We start from the raw sequence: 10,968 nt of genomic DNA, 5'->3' as shown, positions 1-10,968 counted from the left end.
ATAAAAACACAAAGACAGATACAAGAAAAGTGCTGTGTGCTAGATTCACCACCATGTTGCCGTCCATTACAGTCTGTTTTATTACCATTATACATCTGGTTTTCCATATTTTGAAACATGTGATGCTGACAATGAGCTGGTAAAGTTCTCTTTGTTTAACGGACATCTTCTCATCAAACAGAGCAAACATTACAGATGTATAGTTCACATTGAAGCCGAGGCCTTGAAGTGAGGCCCAGACCTGTTGCGCTCTGTAGCAGTCCAGAGACTCCTCTGTCCTCGCCGCCTCTTCCTCGCTCCAATCTCAGGTGGGAGGGACTAAGACGTGAGGAGAGGAGGCGAGGAAAGGAATCGAGGACGTACAAACTGAGAAATAAGAACAGCCACATGTAGTTTTCACTGCAGGAAAGAATGGAGGAAAAATGTTTTTATTGCATCACTTATGTCCCTCAAGCCGACCAGGATTTGTGTAAAAATACTACCAGACAGAGATTACTATTGAGATTGTTTACATCATACTGTTGAAACCGACATTAAGAGAATTTTGTCATCAAAGCAACGAGCAGATTCATTTTTATTGTTTACTTCTATAAGTCCTTTTATGCAGATTTTTCAGCTGCCTTTATTTATTTATTTTAAACAATAACCTTTGTCTGTCACGACACATCTCACAGCAAAACAAACAACACTCAGATGAGTTTTTATATATGAAATGAGTCTATTGTATAATAACCACATAATCCAGGGTGTGAAGATGAAGATGGATGCTTATCATCATCATTACGGTAAACCTTTATTTTTAAGCATGAACAACAGCAATCTGATACAGCACAAGATAGAGAGACGTTTCTGTTTAATAACCAAACACATCACATAACGAAGAGTTTGGTAAAGAACTGAAGAATATCCTCATAAAATGCTCAACTTGTGGGAACTTCATGTACCTCATAATGAAGGTGGTGATGAGCAACTTTTAACTTCATTGAAATCAGCTGCTCTCACGATGAACTGCACTGAACGGAAGTTAAAATCATGAAATGGAATGTAATGCAGATGTGCTTTTGGGTGGGATCTGTGTGAAACCGTGTTTTTGAAATCCCAGAATTGATCATCGTTAGTCATGAAGATAAACCAGTCAGTCACTCGGCCAGACAAGAGCTTTATTAGCATGCAGAGCAGAAACCAGGCCAGTCAGTCAGTCTGCCAGTAGGTGGCACATTAACCCAGTTATTCACGTCCAGGTCCTCTCTTTCTGTGCAAAATGTTCTATTGTGCTGCTGTGATCCGCCCTACATCAGCTGCCACAGACAGGAAAAAACACACACACACACATCCTTCAAATGTGGAGCAGCAGACTTTAAGAAAGAAAAGAAAAAGAAGTGCAGTTTATTTTTTTTAATTATAATTATTTCTGTGTTGGATTACGGTGCCCCTGCCCCCCCACCTCTGTTTGTAGAAATGTGGAGAGCATTTATACTCTCAGGAGAAATAGTTTCCATGTGAGAGACTCCCAACAAGGCTGTGATGCTGGAATAACAGTAAACATGCAGGAGCTGTTTATTTACATGGTGACACACAGAGGTGCAATTTGAGCTTTCTTTACCCGCCTTTTGAAGAATATATATCAAAAATAATGAATTGTCATGTATAGTATGTCGTATTTTATATATATATATATATATGTGTTCATTATCGGATGACGACCAACCGGACCGCCTCATGTGAAGATATACAATATTAAATATGCGCGTGCGTTTATTTAAAGAGCTGGGTATAAATGAATGCATTTGGTCGGCATGAAGACTGCCAAGCTCCGATTACAAGATTCCTCGGAGCTCGCCGAGGATCTCACGTAAACCGACGCTGGCTCGCGCACTGATTGGCCGACCCGTCTGCACGTGTACCGGCGAATCCATGTCCGTTATGTAACGTGCAGCGACCGGAGAGGAGCTATACGGGCGGGGAAAAGGGAGGGCTGCGGTATCCGAGAGGGGGAGTTCATTCATCCCAATGCACAGTCCTTTTAAATTAACAACTTACTAGAACGTTTGTATTTATTTATTTTTTCATGGTTTTAATTTTTTTTTGTGCAAGAATTCAAAAAACTAAATGCACACAATATAAAACATTATAAAACTGTATTTTAACTATTCACAACATAAATTAACAGCCTATGCACGTGCAGCCTATAGACGCTTTTATACCAGTTAGTGAATTTAAATGTCCGAGAGCTTCATTGTGCGTAAAATGAAACCGTTCTGCTTCAAAACTACGTGGATGACAGTTTGAGATAGTTTGTCGTTGTAGTAGTAGTAACGGGCTATAGTGGGAGGAGGAGCCGGTGAGGGACGGATGGTGAAACACCCCTGCAAGAGTTGGAATTGGAGTAAAACGTGGCTTTAAAAGCATGCAGCCTGTCTGCCTGCCTGTCTCTCTCTCACCTACAGCCAGTAAGGACGTAGAGGGGAGAAAACGGGATTGTAAATCGTGTGCCTCTAACATGCCTGGAAATACCAAACCGGCTTACACACCACATTCCACACTAACGACTGTTAAAGTTATTTTTTTTAAATATATATAAAATATAAATATATATATATATATGTGCGTTTAATCATACATTCATCAAACACATTTCTTTTTTTTCTGAACGCATTTAATAAACAACAACTTGTATTGTAATTGTCTCCAATCTGCGTAGCTCTGATGCGAGACAGACAGGCAGTAAGACACCCGGCGCCTCCTCTCAATCCACGTGTGTTTCTGTCGTAACTTTTTTTACCCGCCATCATTTTCCTGGAATCCCATCCTTGCAACGGGAGGTATCCCTCCGCGGTGCAACGTAATACATAGTCCCCCGACTTCGACGCGAAAATAACCGGACTCGCCGTCGCCCCCGGTTTTTCCGCCACGACTCAATCGAAACGGCAACCGACGAAAGGTTAACGGGCGACAGGTTTGATTGTCGTTAGCGACTTTTTACCGGTTTTCGCGTTTTGGCGCGATTTTGGCCCGCAGCGGAAGGACACCGGCTAGTAAGCGAGGATATAAACGGAGCGATCCCGACGGCCACACCCACTCTGTCTGCGCTCAGCGGAGGGAAGAATAAATCTGACAGGATATAAACACCATGCTGCCCGGATCCAACTTTAATTTCACACGCAGAAAATCTCTCACGAGCCGGTAACTCCACGTTGGTTTCCCTGCACACCTCCCTCTCTCCCTGTGGACTTTATTCGGATATTTCGGACGTTTTACGCCATTTTCTTCTCATCTGCGTGTGTCTCCAAGAAGACCATTGAAGGTAAGGCAGCTGCGTAGTGGAGTTAAATTTACGCATGTGGCGTTTTAAAAAGTCACCTCATGGCTGCGTGTTAAATTCTGCGTGTTATGTATTGCTGGTTGTAATTTGGCGTTGCATATGGTTTAAAATGTTGTATTCCATAAATGCATTGCTGGGTTCACGTGGAGACCTGGTGGAGCTAAAGCTACGTCTGGTTTAAATGACCCGTACTGCGTTGGATCTGCACCCTTTTTTGGGATTTTTGTAGTCTTGCAGCTTGTGTGCATTGGCTCGTATCTCTCACACGGAAACACTAAACTAGTGTAGACACATGGGGTTTATGCATATTGACATTTTTAGTAAATGTGTCGAAAGCTGTTCAATATAAATGCGTGTTCAGTTCTACCGAGTCTGGTGCAAAGGCATGCAGCCTGCACATGCAGCCAGCGCGACCCGGCGGACAGTATCCCGCTGAAGTGAATCTGCATTCAGAACCTCGTTGGGAAATGTGTAGTTTTTTATCTGCCTGGGTTTGTCTGCTCTTTACGCACGGTCTGTACTTCACGCTGGTAGGTCCTGTGAATGCCATGCATTCGTATGCGATTAACAGTCATTTAGTGTTGCGTTAAGTGTGGGGTGTGGGGGTGTGGGGGTGTGGGGGTGTGGGGGGGCGGAGCGGATGTCATCATAAATACCATTAATTACAGTTTTTGGCGCAGACTGGTCTGTATTTGACTTGTGGCTCCGGTTTCCCAGGCTGTGGTGGTAAAGAAAGGCAGCTTTTAAAGAACTCTGAGCCCGTCTGCAGCACGCACACTGCTGCTTTGTTCTCCCACACAGGCTGCTATACATGCACATACCAGAAGTCTCCATAGGAGGAGCACAGGAATCCCCCTCTGTTGGTAGGACTGCTTCTCAGGTCGGGTCGGTTTTAGGGAATTCATTTAGAATCAGAGGACTGTTGTTGGTTGGTTTTTAATCAGGATTTATTTTTTACGTTTATTTTATAGCATGATGCATTCAGGGTTTATTGTAGGCAGAATAAACGCAGCATGTTCGGCCTAGTTGGTGTTATCACAAACTATCTGTGGGGCTTTTTTCAATGGTAACTCTGGCTTTGTGCTTTTAGTATTTAAAACAAGTTGTGAGAGTCTCTGGATGTCCTGCAGGGGGGCTGTCATGTATGTGAAATGGTAGCAGAGAGTTTTAACTGTTGAGCAACTCCTAAAAAACGGGGGGAGGGGAAACAAAAGCCACCCATTCTTTATCTTTACGGGTTTTTGTTTTCCATGTCAGCAGGCAGCCGGGCTCCATCTTACAGGTGTTGAGGAGGAAAAAATGTAAATTGTGGAGAAACTGTAGAGTTTCTGCCCCCGTCTCTCCCAGCTGTTCCTATGATGTCATGGGTGGGGGGAGGGTGTTTATATAAAAAAAAAAAAAAAGTTTTTGGGGTTATTTACGGTCTCCCCTGGGGCGCAGTGGGGGCGGGGCTACAGTGATGTAAACACAGATAAAAAAAGTGCCCCACTGCCGGTGAGAGTCAGTCTGGAGAAACGGGTTTGGACTTTCACTACATCAGGTGTTGCTGCTGCTGGGGTTTACTGCCTACTACTGACACGGAGCTGCTTTTAACACACTACCGGCTCAGCTGCTCTGGATTTAAACATCACTCCATCTCTGATTTTTAGTTTATTTTGTTTTCTTCTCCAGATTCTGCAAGCAAACATGTTGCAAAGCTACTCCCAGTCGCAGGACTGGCTTTACACGGAGCCGCTGCTATTTGACGACGAGTTCTGCCAGAGTTTGATGAAGGACCTCCAGTCGCTGCCTACGCCCCCCCAGTCCCCGCCGATGAAGACCGGGCTGGGCGGCTGCAGCAAGCCCCTGTCCAAGGAGGACCAGCTGAGCTACGTCTCCGACATCCTGCTGGAGGACCACGACATGCAGCTCAACTGGAACTGCGACTTCTTCCACTCCGGCGGTGCTGCCGAGAAGGACGGCGAGCCCAGCCTGCCCTGCTCCCCGCTGGAGGAGAGCGGCGAGGACTGCCTGTGGCAGTGCCTGGCGAGCGACAAGAGCCTGGAGGAGAAGCTGGTCTCCACCATGCTGGGCTCCAGCCCTCTGCTGTCCGACATCAACACCAGCATCTTCGAGGAGATCGCTGGCTCCACGCTCGACTGCCAGAACCTGATGGAAACCCAGGAGCCCAGCGAGGTCACGTCGGACTACGGGTCCACCGGTGGCGAGCTGTCCACCTACTCATCCAGCGACTCTGGTGAGTTCACGCCTCCTTTTATATCCATTTCTGAGAGTTGAGCCAGAATGTTTGGACTTTTACATTACAGTCATTTTAGCAGACGCTTTTATCCAAAGCGACTTACAATTCAGATTCTATCACATTTCTACACCATAGGCACAGCTACAGGAGCAATTTTGGGGTTAAGTGTCTTGCTCAAGGACACATCGACATGCGACTAGCAGAGCCGGAGCCGGGGATCGAACCGCCGACCCTCTGACTTCTTATGAGTCTTCAATCAGGGGTTCCTTTAGGATCTTATTTCAAACAAAATGCAAATTATTTTTAGTATTTTATTTATGCTTTTAGGTCCGACACGCCCACCATGTCATTGTGCAGCTTATCCATATAAACACTCCTCGCCCCACAAAAGCCTCACTGGCAGTTCATTGATAATTCAGTTAGTTTTAGTGGCACCGTGCCCAAATTGTTCTTTGCACTCAGCCTTATCTGGACACCGGCCGCCCACCTTTTTTAATCTGCAGAAGCCTTTTTTTTTTCTTTTTTCTTTTACGACTGAGGATGTTGTTTCAGCAGCGTGGGCGGGGCTTCAGCCCTCCGCTGAGTAGATGAGAGGTTTTAGGAGAAATAATCGACCGAGGAGGGAGGGAGGGAGTTGGGGAGGGTGGGTGAGTCATGTTCGGTGGTAACTGTTGCGGCTCCATCCATTAACTCCTAATGAGTAATTTTACTGACTCGAGCCCTCTGGCATCCTCTGGCTGTAGACCAGAGAGGAAGAGGGCAGACTGGCGTTTACTGAAATGTTCTTTTTAGGATCGCTCATTCTGAAAATATTGTTTAAAAAATTTGACTTTTTTGTATTTTTAGCTTTTCAAAATTAAACTATTTTTAACATTAAATAGCTTTTAATGTGCGAATTTGACTGAAAATACTTAATTTTATATTTTAAAGCATTAAAACTGTAACTACTGTTTATACATTTAGCTGTTGCTGTAATTCTGCCAGTCTGTTTACAACAGACTGCTTTAAGTGCGTGTGTGTGTGTGAGCCAAGTCCACGGTGGTGTGTTGTTTACAGTGTCGACACTCTTGTTTGTGGTGTCTCTGAAATGTTGACGGTCAGAAAACAAATTGGTTGGACTCGTCTCACCCATCTCTCGTTTGTTCTTCTTCTTCCCTTACAGAGGAGGAGATTGACGTGGTCACTGTGGTGCGCTGTTCATCCAGCGCCTCCCCTCGGCCCTCATTGGCCGACCTGTCTGTCCGTCACCAGAAGCAGGAAGAGGAGAAGCGAGCTCTCCAACGCCACCACTTTGAGATCCACCTGCAACACAACTACGCGGCGCCATGTCCCGCATCGCCGCCGCCTTCGTCCTCGTCCAGCAAGCGCTCGCGAGGGGGCGACAGCTCGTCGCGCTTTCACCGCTCCTCTCGTAGCTCGTCTTCGTCGTCCTCGTCGCGGTACCACCACCACAACCATCAACACAACTCGACGGAGACGGAGGACGAGGAGGAGCGGCGGCGGACGCACAACGTGATGGAGCGTCAGCGGCGCAACGAGCTGAAGAACTGTTTCGTGCACCTGCGAGACAACGTGCCAGAGCTGTCGCACAACGACAAGGCGTCCAAGGTGGTGATCCTGAAGAAGGCGCGGGACTGCATCTATGGCCTGGAGGACGAGAGCCACAGGCTGCAGTCCAAGAGGGACAGACTCAGAGCCAAGCAGGAAGAGCTGAAGGCCCGGCTGGAGCAGCTTCGCAGTTAGTAATCGATCCAGAAGAGACTCGTTTGTTTAGCTGTTTAAAGAGACAATGTTTGGGGGGTGGGGTTAAGGGAAGAGACTTTGTACAAAGACAATGGGGGTTGTGCCGGGACAAAGGACGGCGTGTCAAGAGCGCACAAAGTTTGACATTTCAAGGACTTTCTGGTAACAATAGATCTGGACTGTATAGACTCTCTCTTGCTGCCATGGACATAAACAACTCACTCGTTGCCTCAGAGTTGATCATTCTCATGCCTTGACTGCTGACTGTTGTAGAGTTGTTTTTTTAAAGTTTGAAACAAGGATGGCGCTAGTAGATTTATTATATATATATATATATATATTATTTTTTATTTGGCTGAACGCACACTGAAAGACAATATCTCTTTTTGTTGTTTCTTTATTTCATCCCATCTGGATATTTTTGTTACTTTTTGGGGATGCCAAATGGCAGCGGCCAAATAACTTGAAGCCACATCAGCTCAGTAGTTCAATGAAACTTGAATATTGTGTTTTCAGGATGTCTCTATAGCCATACTAACCAGTGATCCCTCCGCTCTGACAAGGTGTCTGGTGGTGGCTTCAAAGTTATTTTATTTTATTTTTTCAATTCCAGTTAAATTCCAAATCCGATGCTCTTTGAATGTTTTTGATCAGGATTATAAACACGGTTCTTCAGTGTGCTTTCAGCCCTACTTGGCCTCAGGCGGACCCCCTCGGGCCCGACACCACTCTGTTATCAGGTTAATGTGTGTCAGTGACAGTACTGTACAGACCAGGTTTAAAACTGAATACGCAACATAATGCTGGGCCTCGGCTCAGTCCACCTCCAGCTCAGTCACTTCAGTAGTGACTGTGTGTGTGTGTGTGTGTGTGTGTGTGTGTGTGTGAGAAATTACTTCATGTAATATAAGAATTGTCTGAAACTGTTCAAACTAGCCATATTAAGCAGATTTCAGGTTTTGAGTAGACTTGAGCTGGAAAGTGGACTGAACTGAGCCGTCGTAGCAAATCAGCCAAAGTCGGGACGGGAGAACTTCTGCGTAACGTTTAGATTCTGGCCAGAACAAGGAGGGCCACACGGTTGGTGTCCTGACGTTTTATTGGTTGTCACAACGGTTGTCGTTGGAGGAGGCCGACACTGTGACGTTGAGTCCCTTTTGCTAAAATCATTTAATGCAAATTAAGTAAAACGGTCAGCAAATTTTTATTATTAGACGACCTTTTAATGTTGTGATTCATTTGTCAGTGACCGTCTTTGGTCAAAGATTGTTTGTGAAATTGTCCCTCGGCATCAAACATTTCAGCCGTTGAGCGTCGTCACATTGACGTGAACATTTTGTAATTCAATTAAAGATTGATTTTGCTTTCTAAGCAGATGTCTCGCATGATTTTAAAAGTCTATAAAGTATTGTCCGTTTCAGAACAGGATTTGAGCCATGTATGTGTTGCATGAACGAGGGCCGCTGACTAACATTCCCCCGTGTTTGTTTTTAAAGATGGACGACTTTCACTGGCACCATTTTGTGCCCAATCAAACTGTAATTATTTTTGCTTTACATGGACACAAAGTAGCCGCTGAAGTGACCAGTGACACCGACTGATATATTAAACGATGTAAGTTAATGCTGTTCGTGTTCACCAGCACGTGTTTAGTCAAACTTTGGGCTGGATTTAGAATTTTAAAAATCGATAATGGGGTTGAAAAGTTTAACTGAAAGCCATTTTACTCTAAATATCAATTATTGCAGATGACAAAGCATTTGCTTATTGGTGTCAAATGTCTTAAAAAGGATCCTGTTTTTTATCGATTGAGTTGTTCTTGGTTCTGATGGTGTACTTGAACAGACCCTGGTTGGTAGGAATAATGAGTAGAGGCGTTTTAATGGTAAAAACCTGTTCTGCCTTGAAATGCATCTTGTTCAGGACTTCATGTTTCCTGTTTGTTAGTGTCGCTGTCTTGTTGAAACCTAATCCGTTTTGTTTTTTTAAAGAAGCTTTAGCTCCTGTTGGTTTTTCTTCCAAACGTCTCCCAATGTGTGTTTTTGTGGAGCGCCTTCAGTCGTAAAGAGTCCGAGGTTTTAACAAGACAGCAGGGGTGATTTTTGTTATTCACATGGAAAAACCTACCTCCACCTGGCTGCAGTCTGGCCTTTTTTTATTTTTATTTTTTTATATATATATATATATATATATATATATATTGTACAGCCTTTTCTTTTTTTTTTTTTTTAATATATATATATATATATTGTACAGCCTTTTCTTTTCTTTTTTTTTTCTTTTTTCTTTTTTTAAAGAAAATGTTTATTTTTGTTATTGTATCATAAATTATTTTAGTCTTTTTCTTTTTTTTGAATTTGAGGATTGTAAAGAAATGTTGTTCTTTACCAAGCAGCACTTTTTTTTAAATATTGATGTAATTAAAGAATGAATGAGAGCTGGAAGTCTTTGTGGTTTAATTGTGCACACACACACACACCCATTGAATGTACAGAGTGACATAAAGAAAAGGAAGTTTTATATATTTTAATGTAATTATACACTTACTAAAACTCGTACTGTTAAGTGAGACATAAATGTAAAGATTGTAATACATCACTTTCAAATCTCTAGAAAACATCAATAAATCAGAACAATGAATAAGGATTTAAGTGTTTATATATATATATATATATATATATATATATATATATATATATTCCCATACAACTAAACTGCACCCAAAAGTGTCTGAACTATATATAGAAACAAAACATAACTAAAGAATGCAACAAAAGCACTTCATTGAGTTCAGTCAACAAAGCTACTTTGTTAAGTTTACTGAAATGAACACGAGATTGAAACAAAAATAACAAAAACACAACAAAGGCAATGAAACTACGTATTTAGGTTTGGTAAACCTAAATACCCTGGCCCAGGCGGGCCAGGAAATAAAATTGGTCTATTTGTAAGCATAACCTGTCGGAGCTAGTGGGCTAACGATAGCATTCTACAATTTGTAAATTATACAGCACAACCCCTCCTTCTTTATATATATATATATATATATATGTTGCCATGAAGGTTATGAAACATCAACACATCATCGTGATATTCTGAACGAGAGGTCAATCCCGTCTTCTCAGCTGGCCAGACTTCAACACATTTCAATCCAGACCACATTATGAGAAATCCACAGTCCTCGTTTTGTGCAACAAAAACAAACAAACCTTTATGCACCCGTCAGCCTCCGCCGCCCCTCCCAAGTGTACTGATATGTGAATGTTTTCTCAGGGCAAAGTGTGAGGCCGCAGCGGGCAGGTGAGTTGTGCAACCTGAACTCAGTCCATGTGTATGCATGTGAACATGTGCCAGTTATGTAGTGCTTGTGTGTGTTATAACTATGTTATTTCATTCTTGTGCAGCATAGGCATTTCTCTTAAACTCACTTCCGGAAAAACGTTCAGTTCAACGACCAGAACTTCAGTGTTCAAATATCTTCTGTTGGTTTCCAGTTGACTTGAACTGTTCTAAAGAGGATATCTAGCTTCAAAAGTACTGTGACTTTACGAGGTAAACTGAAAAAGAAATATTGATTGGCTGATTGGGTTCTGATTGACAGTAGTCAAAAAAAAACACGTACTGACTTCATTCACTCCATTTAACTTTCATTCCAAAAAGTGTA

At 43.2% G+C, this 10,968-nt stretch overlaps 1 protein-coding gene across 1 annotated transcript; it reads left to right on the top strand.

Moving 5' to 3' along the window:
• Positions 1-3,065: 3,065 nt before the first annotated feature.
• Positions 3,066-9,741, top strand: mych (myelocytomatosis oncogene homolog). Its single transcript, XM_076096050.1, has 3 exons — positions 3,066-3,304; positions 4,994-5,558; positions 6,724-9,741. Exons 2-3 carry the CDS (start codon positions 5,009-5,011, stop codon positions 7,302-7,304), a joined length of 1,131 nt encoding a protein of 376 aa, XP_075952165.1. The 5' UTR covers positions 3,066-3,304; positions 4,994-5,008; the 3' UTR covers positions 7,305-9,741.
• The last annotated feature ends 1,227 nt before the right edge of the window (positions 9,742-10,968 follow it).

Source organism: Anarhichas minor, unplaced genomic scaffold (assembly GCF_050575085.1).
Source record: "Anarhichas minor isolate MPS153535 unplaced genomic scaffold, ASM5057508v1 ptg000021l, whole genome shotgun sequence".
In the NCBI taxonomy this organism is placed as follows: domain Eukaryota; kingdom Metazoa; phylum Chordata; class Actinopteri; order Perciformes; family Anarhichadidae; genus Anarhichas; species Anarhichas minor.
The sequence above is the reverse complement of the archived record's forward strand: the minus strand, read 5'-3'. Positions and strand labels throughout refer to the sequence as shown.